We start from the raw sequence: 16,659 nt of genomic DNA, 5'->3' as shown, positions 1-16,659 counted from the left end.
AATTTAGGTAACACAATGTAAACTTATGAACGTCATTAAGAAATACTTACTGAATGCTTCTAATTTAACATTTACTGCCAGTTCTCAAATCAAGAGCGTAGAACGGACGTTAAGAACTGGCAATAAACTCGATATATCAATAATCATACCTGTAAGAATATTACTATTTATTTACAATAAGATTTTTCATATTTCCATAATTATTTTTCCAAGGATCTTTCACTTTTGTATATAAGCTACTAAGCTACTACTTTTGTCTACGAAGAATGATGTCATTGAAGCCGCAACAAATGAAACAAAATTTTCTAAAACATCTTTATTACCACAAACCCCGTAATGTAAATATACTGAATTAATACAATATTTTTAATGTCTTTATTTATATTAACAATTACGAAAATTAAATTATTTACTAGGTATAAATGTGTTTTAATACAATCTGATTTATTCTATAACGCTTATTTGTAACGTAAACTTTACGGAGAGGCATTTAAAAAAAAAATGACAAAATTTATGTTTACTTCTATATTATCTAATAATATAATTTATTTCACCGAACTCGCATATTACTATTAATTGTACAAAACCACGTTGAAGTTTTCACTTCCTTAATACAAATTTTCCCATTTCCTGTACCTAATGTACTGGCCCTTCGCCAGTTAATCGTCTTACGTCAAACTTTTCAATATATTTATATTGAAAATTAGAAAAATCCTGGTTTAAATGCTATTAAGATTTATAGGGTACTAGCAGACCGGCCAAGCGTTGCTGTTGCTAAGGTTTTAGTTATATTACATAGTAGTAACTTATTCAAGGGAAACGGTAGGAGAACACCAGTCATGGGGACTAACCACCATGCTTTTTAGGTGGTTATGCCACTAAATTGTAGCTTATGTGAAACGTTGGTACTTTCAACACAGCGCCATCGGTTAGAATTGTGACTGTCAAATAATAAACAAATAATTTGCCATAAAATAATATTGCGGGTATAAATTTAGATGTAAGCTATCTTATCTTTTAAGTTAGATCAAACTGCACACGGTGTGCAAATTTGATTGAAATCGGTTCAGTAGTTTAGGAGTCCATAGCAGACAAACAACGTGACACGTAATTTATAAAGGGTATTTCAACAAGAAGTTTGTTTTTCAATTGTGGCAACACCGAGAACGTGATAGTTTTGACATTTAGTTTTTGGCGGTATTCGTAGCAGGTGCTTTGGCAATTATTACAATGAATTCAATTTCGCTCGAAAATCGCATTAAAATAATTCAAATCCACTATAAAAATGGTGGTTCTGTTAAAGTTACATTTCGTAAAATTCGTGATATTTTCGGCCAGCATAATCGTCCTTCTGAGACCGCTGTTAAGAATTTGGTCGCGAAATTTGAGTCGACAGGCTCGGTACAAAATGTGCCAACACCAACACGTGTTCGACCGGGTCGTTCAACAGAAAACATCGCCGCCGTGAGCCACAGTGTTGAAGAAGATCAAAATTTGTCAATTTCACGACGTTCTCAACAATTGGGGTTATCCAAAAGCACAACATGGCGAATTTTGCGAAAGGATTTGGCTTTGAAGCCTTACAAGATTCAACTGGTGCAGGTATTAAAGCTGATCGACCATTCAAATCGCCGCAGATTCGCTCAGTTCATTCAGGAACAACCTGCTGGTTTTTCTGAAAAAATCATTTTTTCAGACGAAGCCCATTTTCATTTGTCAGGGTACGTCAACAAGCAAAATTGTCGCATTTGGGCTTCTGAAAATCCTAAAGCAATTATTGAGAAGGCTTTGCATACTCAACGTGTTACTGTGTGGTGCACTATGTGGTCTGGAGGCGTGATTGGGCCGTTTTTTTTCGAAGATGAGGCTGGAAATGCGGTAACAGTCAATGGATCACGGTATCGCGAGATGTTAACCACTAAATTTTGGCCTATTGTTGATGACATGGATATCACTGAAATGTGGTTTCAACAGGACGGTGCCACATGTCACACAGCCAATGAAACGATCAATTTATTGCAAACCAAATTTCCCGAGCGCATAATTTCGCGAAATTCAGCTGTTAAGTGGCCAGCCAGATCGTGTGATTTAACACCACTGGATTATTTTTGTGGGGCTATGTTAAAGACAGAGTCTATACGGAGCCAATTGAATCGATTGCAGCCTTAAAACTCAAAATCCGTGATGTCATTAACGAAATAGACCCTCCATTTTGCCAAAAAGTGATTAAAAATTTTGATGAAAGAATCAACATCTGTCAGCGTGGTCGTGGTGGACATTTGCCAGATATCATTTTTCATTCATAATTGCCAAACTTTTCTCTTTGTAATACAATAAAAATTTTATTCATTTTCCTCTAAATTCTTTGTTTTATTTTGTTTTAGAAAACAAAGTTCTTGTTGAAAAACCCTTTATATATTAAGATTTAATAAATAAATGCAAATACTAGTACCTAAAACTATCACGGGTATTATCGTTTCGTGTGCCCAGACTGTCGCAAGTTAATAAATAACAATGTTGATTAATAATTGATATTAGCGCCATCTATTGCCGCGAAATTGATGTTATTTGGCCTCTCAAACCTCACACATGTTTAACTTTTCTATAACACATATTTATATGTATCTAATTGTAATATATAAGTATCAAAAATAAATCAATTAATATAAAAAACTTTTGAGGTAGTCTGACCAGGTATTTAGCTAAACGCAATAAACAAACTATACTCTGATTTTTAATTCCGTAGAATTCTGACATTTCATAAGTGTTGCTACTAAAAAAGTCCTCCACCGAAAAAGGAACAAATTTGACTTATTTGTGGGCAATAAAAAATGCTACGTATTTTTTATGTTTTAACTACAAAAAGGTAAATCTAAATATTTACTTTACTCAAGTGACCTAATACAAAAATCACAAATATTTCAATATCACGAACAATAATATCGAATTAACTTTATTTACTTTATTTTATTCTTTAGCTGGCATCACTGCCTACTAATTCCAGGTTTAGTAAACCTTTAAAAAAAAAAAGTTATCTTTACTTGTGCGTTTTTTACCATTTGTGACGAAAAGGGACGTAATTATCACTCGCCGTAAAACCACTTTTAATATGAGCTCGGCACTTAATAAAATGGATACATTAACTAACAATAAAATTTATGTATAGACTCAGATGTTCAGACTCGTATGGAAATTGAAAAATGTGCCTGGCCAAAAAGGTTTGCCATCTCTGACATGTCAAAAAAAGATAGCTGTCAGAATTCTACAAAAATTAAAAATCTGAGTATATGTTCGTTTTACAAAACTTTTACATAAAAATCTATAATTTCGAAATAACAAAATCATTATCCAAAAACATCAACAATTCATTTATAAACCTCTCTGGATTCGTCAAATGGACATCATGGCCGCCTTCGACCCAAATGACATTGACATTCTTATTCTCTTCTGACATATGGGACATAAGTTTGACAGATAGATTTGACTGCTGGTAGTACAAATCTGTCATGACGCTGGCACAAATAAATAACGACGGCGTCCGATGTTGGGAAAATAAATCTATATAAAATTGTTGTGGAAGCGAATTAAATCCGGGGGTGATTTTGTAACGCCTATCCCAGGATAATCTGGAACAAATATTTATTTCTTAAAGTTAATATTGAAAAGTGTATTAAAATTGCTCTCGTAAAAGGATGTCCACATAGATGCCCATGGGCGGCTGTAAACATTTATTTTAACTTTAAATTACTCGCCTCCTTAATTGCCCGTTGCATTATTAAAAAAAACTATTGTCATGTTTTAACTGTCATCTGTCAAAAAATATAATTAGAAATCGTACCAGTTAGACGCTTTTCAAATATATTTCATACTAGCTGACCTGGCTAACTTAGTTCCGCCCTACAACCTTATAATATCGTTGTTACTTTAATTTAACTTATTTTAGGATTTCATTAATGTTAAGTATTACATTAATACAACTCTTTTGCAAATACAGAAATGTTTTATTGCTTGCCATTGCGAAAGAAGAATGGCAGTTTTACACATTAGGCATCTTCTCTCTAGCGTCAATATGGCGATACTGCATGTTAAGCACTTTCTGATATCCAACATCTTTTGATCAGGATCAAAGCATGGTTATGCATCTCCTCATTCACCTCAAGATCGGAATTTCTTGAACTGACACGAATTCGACGTAAAATGATGCGTAGTTTTGTCAACAGATGGTTACCATGGTGACCATATGGTTTTTGCATTCGTAAAATTAATTAATTAATTTATTGTTATTCGATAACTTATCCGATATTTTATTGCTTATTCTGCTATTCGGGACGGAAACAAATCCAACAAATCAAAAACCATGGCAATCGGTCCAGCCGTTCTCGAGTTATAAGTGTTGTAACAAACACGACTTTCTTTTATATATATAGATTGAGGACGGCTTAAATATAATTTATTCATACATGTAACGTAATTCACATACACTTCAGTGATGGTACAACTTGAGGGTTTCCCCCAAATTTAGGATGAATCAAGATGTCTTGGGGGTTTGGGGGGGATAATAGAAATTTATTATTTTAAACGCACGATCCGATGCTATTTATATTACCAACGAAAAAAAAAAAACTCATGCATGGCTATAACTGAAATATCTAAAAGATAATACTCCAAGATCGAAATTTAACACTATTTTATACTACTTGAATATATATTTGAAAATACCTCTCAAACCGAGTGTACAACAGAAAGTTTAGTGGTATTTGAAGTTGGTTTTAAGGGGGAATATCATATCATATTATCGCAGGTATTAAGCACGACGACTAAATCAAGAAATTCCGTAACGAGAATAAACCTATCACACGATGACGTAATATAGGTGCGGCCAATACGCGTTAGAGCGGGACAGAACGCATACTGCGTATTCACATCTCTCTGATGAGATCGGTGACGTAGCGTAAGCGCGGCCGGTGCAGACAGACTATATAGGCGTGTCAGTCTGAGTCTGGTAGATTGAATTAATATCAAAGAAAAATAAATACTGCATAAATAAATAATTATAATTGCATAAGTTGATAAAAAATGCTATGTAATAGCTTTACCGCGGCAGTCCCGAGTGCCACACGTTTTTTTTTAATATTTCTTAGACTTAACATTTACAAAAAAAAAACTTTTTTTTTAAATCTGCTAAAAATAGGTACTTGTATTTGAATAATTTGTATCTATACATTGAAGGATTCTGGAGGGGATTCTAATAAAAATAATGCAAGAGCGTATCGATTCTTGAAAGGCCGGCAACGCACTTGCGAGCCTTCTGGCATTGTGAGTGTCCATGGGCGGCGGTATCACTTAACATCAGGTGAGCCTCCTGCCCGTTTGCCTCCTATTACATAAAAAAAAAATGCCGGAGATTTATTCTCACCTATACAAATTGGGCCCCGTTTCCACCAGGCACCTTGACAGTACTATCTCCGCTTCCTCCTCATTAATAGCCCTCGCATTAAGAACGGACCTCATCGCCTGCTCTTTCGTGTATTCCCTCTCACTATCGTATTTATGGTAATTATCATAAAAATTCTGATATGACTTGAAAAATCGTTTATAATTTACCGCATTGCAATATTCGAGCGACGGTCCCGGGTCTAAATAGACCGCTTTTTTCACTCGTTTTGGGTAAATCGAAGCGTAGAACATTCCTGAAAATAAAAACATTTTATACGCCATAAACGTAAGTCGCGGATCCGACAGACGTATTAATAATAGAAGTATTATTATTAATTCTTTGTTTAATATCTTAATCGCTTGAAATATTATTTAGGATATTAAACAAAGTATGAAAGTACCGACTTCATTCAAATCGGTCCAGCTGTGTAAGAGGAGGTTTGTGACATATACCCGCACAGTAGAATTATATATATAAGCTATCCTATCTTTTAAGTAACATCAAACTGCACACGGTGTGCAAATTGATTGAAATCGGTTAAGTAGTTTAGGAGTCCATAGCGGACAAACAACGTGACGCGTAATTTATATTTATTAAGATAATGAATTACATACAAAGAACAGGTATTGCATGGGGGGCCTAAAGAATCTTGAGTACAATCATTTCTTGACAAAATTTAAATAATTTAAAGATAATTTTAGTGAGAGACAATTATTGCAGGTTGCAAAGTCCTAATCTTATCTAATCTTCGCTTTTATACAATGTGTTTTATAGGTAATCACATTAAAATGATAACGCACAAGATTCAAAATTTTAATTAAATCTATTAAGGCGTTCAAGTATTACGTCACAATTTTTGGAGATTATTGACCCCCCCTCCCATGTAACGCGCCGTAACGTTTTTCTGTACCCAAGTATAGTAAAACGTTTCTTGACCACCTAGTGACTCTATACCTAAAAGTTACCATTATGTGGTGTAAAGTACTGGAAAGTCGAAAAAAATATTTATCCCCGCCCCCCCTAGCAACGTTTTATAAAAGGACCCCCCCCCCCCCCCAAATTCGTTACGTAATACTTGAACTTTGAATTCCCTAAGCCGTTTGGTCACAATAATGTTTTTTTGTTTTTCGATCGATCGATTTTCACGATCTTTTCATTTCAAAATTTCTTTGGAATACTAATCTTTAAGTGTTGTTCATATTTATACAAATCTAAGTTTATATTTCCAATACTTAGAGGGACGGAAAAAGGAAGATATGTTAAGAATTTAATGAACTTAATTGTCATTAAAATATTAAGTGTCGAATAATAAATAATAAAATCGGTTGTCTGTAAAGTCGGTTTACTGACGATAGTTGAACGTGACAACGTCACGAATCGCTCACTCAAGTAGGAGAGAGACAGAAGTCGAACGCTGAAGAGCGCGGAGTCCGATTGTGCCTCTCTGTCGCTTCGCGCTCTCGCTTGCACTTCAAGCCTTTATTGGAACGCCTCAGAGCGAGGTAACGCCGCATGAGTCATCTTTTTTCGTGCGTGCAGCCGGCTCCATCGAATTATAAGACGTTGTCACGTCAAAAAATGTGACGGTAATTTTTTTTCCAACGCCGATAAAGAAGTTTGGCGCGTAACAGAAAAACGTGACGATTTACTACAAAATTTCTCCCATACGTCGATAAAGAAGTTTCACTTCAATAAGCTTTCTTTCTTTCATTAAATTTCGAAGAGATTGCTTTCAGATTGATTTCCATTGCCTTATAAACTAATTTTCTTTAAATTGTATTTTATTCAATAAATAAAATATCTTTTAATCTTACCCTGTTCAGAACCAAGGGAATGGCCAATATAAGTGAACTTTTCCCATCCCAAATGTTGCACTACTAAATCTATGATGGGTACACCAATGAAACGGGAGAGGACCATTCCTACAAATAAAATATAATAAGACATATTATAGCAAAAAGATTCCTTTAAGTAATCATGCCTGATTGGCTTATAAGTTATAAATAACTAGCGACCCGCCCCGGCTTCGCACGGGTGCAATGCTGATACTAAATACACTACAGAAAAACTGTGCGGCCGGCCGGTACCGCCGCAAACGCTACGTCCCGCAATTTTTAAATCTGTAATATCTTCGAAAATATTCACTTAAATCATACGGTGTAAAGGGCCATATAGATCTATATTAAATGAACAATGTATTCAAGGTATTTAATTGGTTAAGGATTAATGCTGTATTGGTTAAAATCGCTTCGAAAATTAGCCATTATTTGTCGTAAAAAGTAAATGACAAAAAAAAGTTATTGTGGGTTATCCATAAGAGATAGACATATACCATCACGGACTTTTCTGTAGACCTTTTCAATGTGTACAATACTTAGTACATTATTTTGATAAAACTCGTAGGGTTCAGCCTGCGTTTGCAATGTAAGCGGAAAAAATGTAATTATTTACGACATCACATTGGAAACCTCAAAAATAACAGTACTTCTCCACTATTTAATGGATGTTATTATACATATAAACCTTCCTCTTGAATCACTCTATCTATTAAAAAAAACCGCATCAAAATCCGTTGTGTAGTTTCAAAGCTTTAAGCATACAAAGGGAAATAGGGACAGAGAAAGCGACTTTGTTTTATACTATGTAGTGACTATGCATCATTTAGAGCAGTGTTGGCTTCAGTGTGCGACTCACATACCTGAGGCCGTAGGTTCGATCCCCGGCTGTGCACCAATTGAGCATTTAACATTTGCTCGAACGGTGAAGAAATGTGAGGAAACCGACATGTCTTAGACCCAAAAAGTCGACGGCGTGCGAGGCACTGGAGGCTTATCACCTACTTGCCTATTAAATTTAAAAAATTATCATGAAACAGATACATAAATCTGAGGCCAAGACCTAAAAGAGGTTGTTGACTGATTTTTTTTTATATGCATCATTTGAAAATGTCATAATTATTTGGTGTTTGTTATAAATATTCCAAACTATGGAAAATATTAAATCATAATCAGAAAAAATGTAATAAAATATAGTATTTGTTTAGAGTGGAAAATTGTGAGTCCATTTGAAAATGGACAAAAAACAAATGAATATTTCTTTCCATGAGGTAATTGTCTTGTAACATGAAGAAGTGTATCCAAATCTAATATGTCAGACAAACATATACAGGTCAGACACAGATGGCCGATCACCTTCTTGTCTATTAAGAAAGATGGTGAATGAAACTTTTATTTTTCACATTTATTATTAACTACTTTTATATTATTACAAACTAGCCTGCTCCATCTAATTATTTTTAAAATATTTCTTAAATAAAAATAGCATGTTACTTCTTTATAATGTTTTTTTTTTTTTTTTTTAAAGACAATTCACACCAATTGACCTAGTTCCATGCTAAGCTGGTGAAGCTTGTGTTATGGATACTAGGCAACGGATATACATATATATTATAGATAGATAGATATATAAATACATATTTAAACCCCCAAGACCTAAGCACAACACCAAATGCTCATCACATCGATGTTCGTCTCAGCCGGGGATCATTGTACTTGCAAAAGACTTTTTGAAACAGCTTTTAAGTTTATTAATTACTAATATACAAATAAAGACAGCAGACAACCTTGCACTGTTAACACAATAAAACGCATTACCATACCTTTTGGGAAAGGATCTGACTTGCCATTACCTGGCAAGTCAACCAGGACACAATAATACTTTGCAGGTATCAACTTTAGTAGAGGTAGAAATGTTGCTGCACTGTCCAGGCGACCATGAACTAATAATACTGGTTCTCCACTGGTATTGCCACGTGATAGCACTGAAAATTAAAATTTCATATAAATGTAACTGTTGCAACAGACTCATAACTCATAATTAGATCAATCATATATATTTTTGTAAATTTATAGTGGTTTCATATTCCGACTTTATTTTGAGGTTTATTTTCTGATTTTCTCTTTAACAGATGAATCTTATTTGCCACAGCAGAATAACGGCATTGAATAAGAGAGATCTTTTAAATAATATCTCTAAGAACTCTAAACCTCCCGTGTATTTGCCCTTCATATTTGTTAATAAAAGGTTGAAAAACGGAAGTAGGGGATATTCAGTAGCTTTTAACCTGAAATAGTTATTGTTTCACAGTTAATTAAACCCTAGGCTGCTACATAATGCTATATGTAGGCAGAAAACAATATTATTATCAGTTAAGAGGAAACATATTTTATATAATATAAGAAAAAATAATAATACCTGTTAAAAGCATAAAATTATTTGTATGCATTGTACAGGATAAGACTTCTATAGCATAATGTCTAGTAACAGACATAATAAGATTTAAAGAATAATAGGTACTGCATTATGTTACTTACATGCAATATTTCCCCATGGTACTTTTAAATTCCACTCCTTCAATTCCATATTAAATACCGTAATTATTTTCCAACTTTATACAGTTATTTTACGCATTTTAATTGAGTTTGGTCACCAGGATATCATAGTATTTGTTTTTAAATAATGAGGAAAATGTTCGCTGTAGTTCTTACAGCAGTGAGTAATAAATAATTATATTATATATGTAATATGCAACAGACACAATTAGTTTTTAAGTCAAAGATCAAACTACAACTGCTTAAGTACACTAAATTGTTCTGTCATTTTCATACAATCAAGGTCAATTTCAGGTAGTAATAGAGTAGGTAATGTTATAAATTTTACTGCATTAAATTATTAATCATTTGTTTTTATAAAGTTCATACTTCATTCCAACATGAAGTATGAACATAGTTGATAGTTCAAAATCCATCAACCATGAACCAATGAATAATGATCAAAGATCAAAATCCTCATCACGGAATACGGATTCCCGCATTGTTTATTTCATTACTGTCAAATGTCCAATATATATTATCAATGTCATTCTTGGTTATGCGGGTTCTAGAAGACTAGTGATTACAATTTAATTTTAGTGAATACATAATTTAAATAAATATTATAAATAAAACAATAAAAATAGAGCTTTGACCGTGTATTTTGTAAGTAATATCTTAATAACAATCGATCTAGAAGCCTTAAATCCAATTCTGTTATAGCGCCATCTGTTAACATAGAAATATTATTTTCATGTTTAGATTTCCCGCGGTTTTGGCAATCTTGAAGTAAATTTGGGATAAAATTATTAATATTTTCTTCGATGTACAGGCCTATTTTCATTTTGTCATTTTTTACTTCTTTAAAGTAAGTTGACCTGCAAGAAACAATACATTTAGTACATTATTTACTATAAATACATAGACTCGATTTTTTAGCAACCATGCTATTGCCATCTTTATAAAAATCTAGCATCTTGTCCCTGTATGAATTATTTATCAAGGTGAATAAATAATAAGGTTGACATATATCAGTGTAAGTATGTATATATATACATATAAAAATAACATATTTATAAAAGCAATAAATTTTTTGACGTAGTTTTAATTGTTTGTACAATTTTTTAGACAGCAATTGCTTTTGTTTGTAATCAGTTCCTTTTCATGTTTAAGATAATTGTTAATCACGCGATTATATTTTACAACTAAACTTTCTTTTAAACGTCGCGAGTGGCATTTAACGAGAAATATTATATTGAAAGCAAAATATATTTCACCTTTTTTTTAAGCATCTATCAAATTTTGACAGCCAACTGTCGAAATCCGTGTACATCTCATCAAAACTCAACTTCTGTGACGCTGTTGTATCTGCAATATAAATAGATAAACATCTTATACACCAAGAGCTTCTTAAATTATCTACTATATAAAAATAAGTCGGGTTTTCCTTCCTGACGCTATAACTCCAGAACGCACGAACCGATTTCCATGATTTTGCTTTTGTTGGAAAGATCTCGGGCTCCGTGAGGTTTATAGCAAATTCAGGAAAAATTCAAAAGAAAAGCGGAATCACCAAACGAAATGTTACATAAAACGAAGCTATCTGGTGGCGAAACGGAGTTCGCCGAGTTTGCTAGTTGTTTATAAACTTCGATTTTACCATTACTGCTATTACTATGATGTTCATTAATTTTTACATAATTAATATTCCGAAGTAAAATCAACTCGATTTTACCTGATTGGCGCGCTGCGTGATCCGCGTTTTAAGCACAAGTTCCCCCCGCGCTTCCCTTCAACCCTTTCTCTAGTCTGCAGGTACGCGCGAATTTATATTATAGATTAATTTGCCGCGCAAAAATGAGACGTCAGTACGAATCCTCTATAATGCGTATTACGTAGCTATGGTCCAGCTGTATTACGAATATGAATGTATGTATGTATGTATGAATAATAAAATTATTTGAAAAAGGCTAGAAGGTGCTTGTCTGTGTGTTTTGTGCATCAGTTTGTATTTAGGTATTTGTGCTGTGAATTGACGTTTAAAGCAACTGCTTCGTTTCATGGAGTTATTGTTGCAAAATTGGGAAAAATTATTTCCCTTTGAGAGCTTCCTTTTGTTTTATTGAAGAGATCTGTAGTCTTGAGATCGATCTCAGGCACACAGTTGGATAGTCTAATAATGATGAAAGTTATAATACCGGCGGTAGTGGCTTGGGCGATGGCCTCACTATCTTGAAATCGTTCTTTCGAATCACAGCTATAAATGGAATTTTCTAAGTGCGCACTTAATAGGTACGTTACGGTAAAGGAAAACTTCGTGAGGTAACCAGCACTCCTTAGACCCTAAATCGGTGTGCCAGACACAAGAGGCTCATCTAATTGCCTGCCTACATAAATCTGAGGCCCAGACCTAAAAACTGCAGCGTCACTGTATTTTTTATAATAGTGGTCTATAGAAATAACTAAGGTATATTATCACATTGAATGGTGTAAGAATTTTCGATATCGATAAGTTTTGGAGAGAATTTGTTACAAACATGCACATTTTCCCTATTAATCATACTAGTATAGATCGGACAGAAAGCAGGTGAGACCGCAGAACACAGCTAAGCCAATAAATGCAAATTATCTGTTAATCTGTTTTATTTATAATTTATAGCAAGCACTTTAATACCAATCTCGGAACATTCTTTTGTCGGTAACTGACCCCGTTTATATATAGTTAATTAGTCTATAGTGTTTACGAAGGACAAAGGACACTCAACTGCCATACAGACACAGATTATAGTCGGGATCAAACTTGGGTTGGTCGACTAACTACAAATAATAATAAAGCCTATCAAATATAACATTGATTTAATTTAAAATCTTCTAATTAGTTATTAAAATATCGTAAAGTAATTTTCGAACTGTTTTTATGCCCGCAATTGACAAAGGAATACATTTTGTCCGAAACAGAAAATACGAAATCAGAAATGAAAAAGAAATTAATTTAAAGTGTATTTTATAACTAAACACATTTTCTCAACGCAAAACCCACAACCGTATTTTAAATAAACAAAGAAAATAGAATATTTTAAAAATGGAATCGTTATGTCACCGAGACAACAACAAAAATACACAATTAAAATTCGATATTCAAAAAATTTTTAAGGGCAATGACAGTTGACATTCAAAGATAACTCACCATCAAAACACAATTCCATTGTGATTTAAAGAAATTATAAACAACAACACACGCCACGGAGATTTTGTAAACACTGATGTGATAGTAACAAAGCGCGATGATTGTGCACTAGTGAGGTCATATTGTGCTGTGCGACTTGTCGATAAAATTATTTAAAATAAATAATTATAAATGGTCAGAGGGACGACTTTTCTAAAATTTATCATAGTTTTATAGTAATTATTAATTAATGTTGTTTAGTTTGACAGAAGAAATAAGACATATTGTCTATGTTTTTTTTAATTATAAATTTTGAATTTAATTAACTTAATATTCACTGAATTACTATGGGAAGTCCTAAGTTTAATTCGGAACGAAATACTAATTCGTCGGAATGCATTACATATTACGCTAGATTGGAGAATTAAATTAGAAAGTGAATACTCATTGGCTCTAGGTAATCTGTTTAGGTGGGGTGTTACCTAATGTATAATTTATTTCGTACTCCTACAGCGAACATAATTTGTATGTAAAAGATATAGCCAAATATGAAAAACTGAATACAAAATGGTTCAAACATTTATAGAAGGAAAAAATCTGTAAAAAATATTAAATACATTTCACTAAGTATGTACTACCTACTTATGGTGTGAAAATTAGGGTAAAAGGAAAATTAGTATGTACTTACGTAATTTTTAGCGCTATGGATATGTCACCGTAAAATTGTAAACACCATTAGATTGTAATCTATCTCGCGAGATTATAAACTGTCGAAGGATTGTGAACCTCAGCGTACTGCTTACAATTTAACGTATTATTATTCGGTAGATTGTAATCTATTGAAGTGAAACCGTCAAATTGTGAAACGGATCGCACCTCGCGCGCTGATTGAACGGAATATGCCCCGCGCCACCATATTTGTTTGTTAATTCATTTCATTTCATTTCCAACACTAACTTAGTTATCATTCAAACTTCTTTCATTCACATCAATTTACATTCATCAAAACAATCAATTATTTACATTAGTCAAAAAACGAATTAACATATTTGATAATAATTAACACACAATTAATGTGACGGTACTACTAAGTACCCTCAAATAATTTAAAATTTTAATTATCATGTTCTTTATCCCTCTTACTATTTAATTTTTTTGTATTCAGTTTCACGCTTTTACAACTCCTTTTCTTTAAATAGGATCCCCTGGAAGAGAACGCTTAATAACGATAAGGTGTGTGGCACCATGTTTTTGTCTGTTTCTTTTGTTTGTTATTCTGCCTCGCGGTCTTTTGCCTTCCACCTTGCCGGCGACAACCAGCTTGTCCAGTTTACTGCTAGACTTTTAAAAATAAGGTTAACAGTGTGATATTTTTGGAATTTGATCTGATTTCCAGAGAATCATCACTAAATAAATTCAAAACCCTCGTTAAACGTAAATTTATCAATAAAACTTTTGCATAAATTAAAGACGAATATTTAAATGATCCTAATCCTTGTGATTGATTTTTTTCAGTTCAAAATATTTGTATGACTCAAAATTTAGCCAGTTCTTCTTGACCGCTCTACGCCCTTGACTCGCAAACTGGTAGTAAATGCAAATTTACAATTAATTTAACTTTTTTTTTGACGTTCATAAGTGTACTTGTTTACCTATATGAATATAGTTATTGTGAGTTTGAGATCCGTTTGAGTTGAGTCCAGAAAGTTCTCAAGTCATACAAGTTTCATCAAACTCACTGCGACGATCCCAGAGGTCGTTGAGGACTTTCTAGGTGCGCATTTAAGGAAAGCGCCGTGAGGTAACCGGCCTTAGACGCAACTATCAACATGTCAGGCTCCGAAGGCTGATCACTTACTTCCCTATTAAAACAGTTGAACAAACAGATAGCAAAATTATTCAACATAACATATTCTTTTTTTATTACTAGCTGTATTGACAATATTCTTAACCTACATAGTAATAATCTATATATATAAAAATGAAACCCGGTTTCCGTTGTCACGACATAACATGAAAACGGCTTAAGCGATTTGTCTGATTCTTTTTTTATAGTATTCCTTGAAGTACGGGGATGGTTCTTACGGACAGAAAAATTAAAAAAAATTGAGTGAACATGTCTAAAAACAACACTTTTCTATATTCCCACACAAAATATTCGTAATAATATTTAAAGGCAATTGGAACTTTAATACCATATCATAAAGTTCAAGTGTTAGTGGTGGGGTTCTGGGAAGGTAAATTTTATTTTTTGACATAATGTATTTGTTGTATTATCAACTTTCTTTTTTTTATCTTACTAGCTAAACCGGTGTCCCGAATAGCAGAATAAGTATTAAAAAAAAATAAAGAATCGACTGTTAGGCGGTACGATGTTCGCCAGGCCAGCTAGTAGTTAATAAAAATTAACAGATAGAAAATAAAAACAACTTAAAAAAGTTTGGTCCCTGTACCTTTAATGCAGCATTTCCTCGCTGTATTGCGATACTTATTCGTTGAGCGAGGAAGGCACTAACTCTGGAGTCAAGCGCCATCCCCTCCGTGCCTCGTCCCTAATAATGCCTGTTGGCTCCAAAATGGCTGGAATATTGACACAGGCAAGAGAGCAGCATATGATGTCTTTTAGCGCGGCGTGGCGTGAAAAACGACCTGCACTGTTTTACCAATGGAGGCCACGGTGTCCAATGCTACTTACTTCAATGCAGGGACACTTATGGGGAGTACATACAGGCATTCCTAAGCAAATGCTGATGGCAACTCGAAGTGATTCAGGGTCCAAAAGGGTGCCATTTGGCGAAGGATAAGCAAGCCAATGACCAGCTTCCCTACCCCACTGTCAGCCTTTGGAAGTTGATTAAAACAGAAATCTCTTTCATTACTAAACCTTAGTTTAAATGTCATTACGTTCAACAGTAATTACGTTCTTATCGCAAAACGATTTCTCTTTGCATTCTAAATGAATGAAAGTCTTATTTCAACCGTATTCCTTTATTAAGAGTTACAGGGTCTGGGTTCCATACGTCCAAAAGAAACTTGTGCCAGAAGGCATTGAGAGTGTACTGCCCGTGCCTTTTAAGAATTGGTACGCTCTTTTCTTGAGTGAGTGAGAGTGACTCCAGAATACAAAGGGCAGCCTGTGCGTCCGCCACTGAATGCTGAATGCTCCAATGGTCCCCATAGGGGAACTCTCCACAGCGTAAGCGTGTGATACCCCCGCGGGGTACAATTATACTATTTAGGGTCAAAAGTCAAAAATATTTTTTTCATATAGGTAACTCATAAACACTTATGGACGTCAAAGAAGAAATATACTTACTGCCAGTTCTCAAATCAAGGGCGTAGAACAGAAGAGAAGAACTGGCAATAAACTCTCCGCCACTCTTTTTAACAACTCTCGGTAACATTTTCAGTCGAGACTTAGCACTAAGTATGACAATCTATGGATTTGACATATGACAGTTAACCTACTTCAAACGAGAACACCTTCCTTCACCTGTCATTGAGAATAAAAAGAAGGTTTCATTCATTTTCAATTTATTATTAGTCAGAAACGGGTGGATGCCCATATCTTCAAAGTATTGAACCGATTCCGATTTCCCGAGTTTCCTAAATTAATAATAACGATATGACTTATTTTCCGACAATTTTTTAAATAAATCGCAGGTCCTTCCTTATTTGAGGTTTAA

At 33.9% G+C, this 16,659-nt stretch overlaps 1 protein-coding gene and 1 long non-coding RNA gene across 4 annotated transcripts; both read right to left on the bottom strand.

The window, feature by feature from the left end:
• Positions 1 to 3,300: 3,300 nt before the first annotated feature.
• On the bottom strand, positions 3,301 to 10,173 carry LOC125058771 (serine hydrolase-like protein). Of its 3 annotated transcripts, none has more exons than XM_047662924.1 (5): positions 9,811 to 10,170; positions 9,096 to 9,257; positions 7,252 to 7,359; positions 5,417 to 5,690; positions 3,301 to 3,626 (listed from the first exon to the last, which is right to left on the bottom strand). In XM_047662924.1, exons 1-5 carry the CDS (start codon positions 9,857 to 9,859, stop codon positions 3,320 to 3,322), a joined length of 900 nt encoding a protein of 299 aa, XP_047518880.1. In that variant the 5' UTR covers positions 9,860 to 10,170; the 3' UTR covers positions 3,301 to 3,319. The 3 variants fall into 3 exon arrangements, with proteins under 3 accessions (XP_047518880.1, XP_047518881.1, XP_047518883.1); XM_047662927.1 differs by having other exon boundaries at positions 3,472 to 3,626; positions 5,605 to 5,690; positions 9,811 to 10,172; XM_047662925.1 differs by lacking the exon at positions 7,252 to 7,359 and having other exon boundaries at positions 9,811 to 10,173.
• A 278-nt stretch (positions 10,174 to 10,451) lies between these two features.
• On the bottom strand, positions 10,452 to 13,127 carry LOC125058825. Its single transcript, XR_007118536.1, has 3 exons — positions 12,995 to 13,127; positions 11,085 to 11,175; positions 10,452 to 10,685 (listed from the first exon to the last, which is right to left on the bottom strand). It is a non-coding gene; the product is annotated as an uncharacterized LOC125058825 (long non-coding RNA).
• Positions 13,128 to 16,659: the final 3,532 nt, after the last annotated feature.

The sequence above is a fragment of the Pieris napi genome, chromosome 18 (assembly GCF_905475465.1).
Source record: "Pieris napi chromosome 18, ilPieNapi1.2, whole genome shotgun sequence".
In the NCBI taxonomy this organism is placed as follows: Eukaryota; Metazoa; Arthropoda; class Insecta; order Lepidoptera; family Pieridae; genus Pieris; species Pieris napi.
Note: the sequence above shows the minus strand (reverse complement) of the source record. Positions and strands in the feature narration are given on the sequence as shown.

What these genes read in the sequence shown, in the direction of transcription:
- LOC125058771 (XM_047662924.1), bottom strand. Translation starts at nt 9,859, where the DNA reads ATGGAATTGAAGGAGTGGAATTTAAAAGTACCATGGGGAAATATTGCA. An exon ending in ACCATGGGGAAATATTGCAT is followed by an intron (nt 9,258 to 9,810) that starts GTAAGTAACATA and finishes TTTAATTTTCAG; the next exon opens with TGCTATCACGTGGCAATACC. An exon ending in ACGGGGCCCAATTTGTATAG is followed by an intron (nt 3,627 to 5,416) that starts GTGAGAATAAAT and finishes TATTTGTTCCAG; the next exon opens with ATTATCCTGGGATAGGCGTT.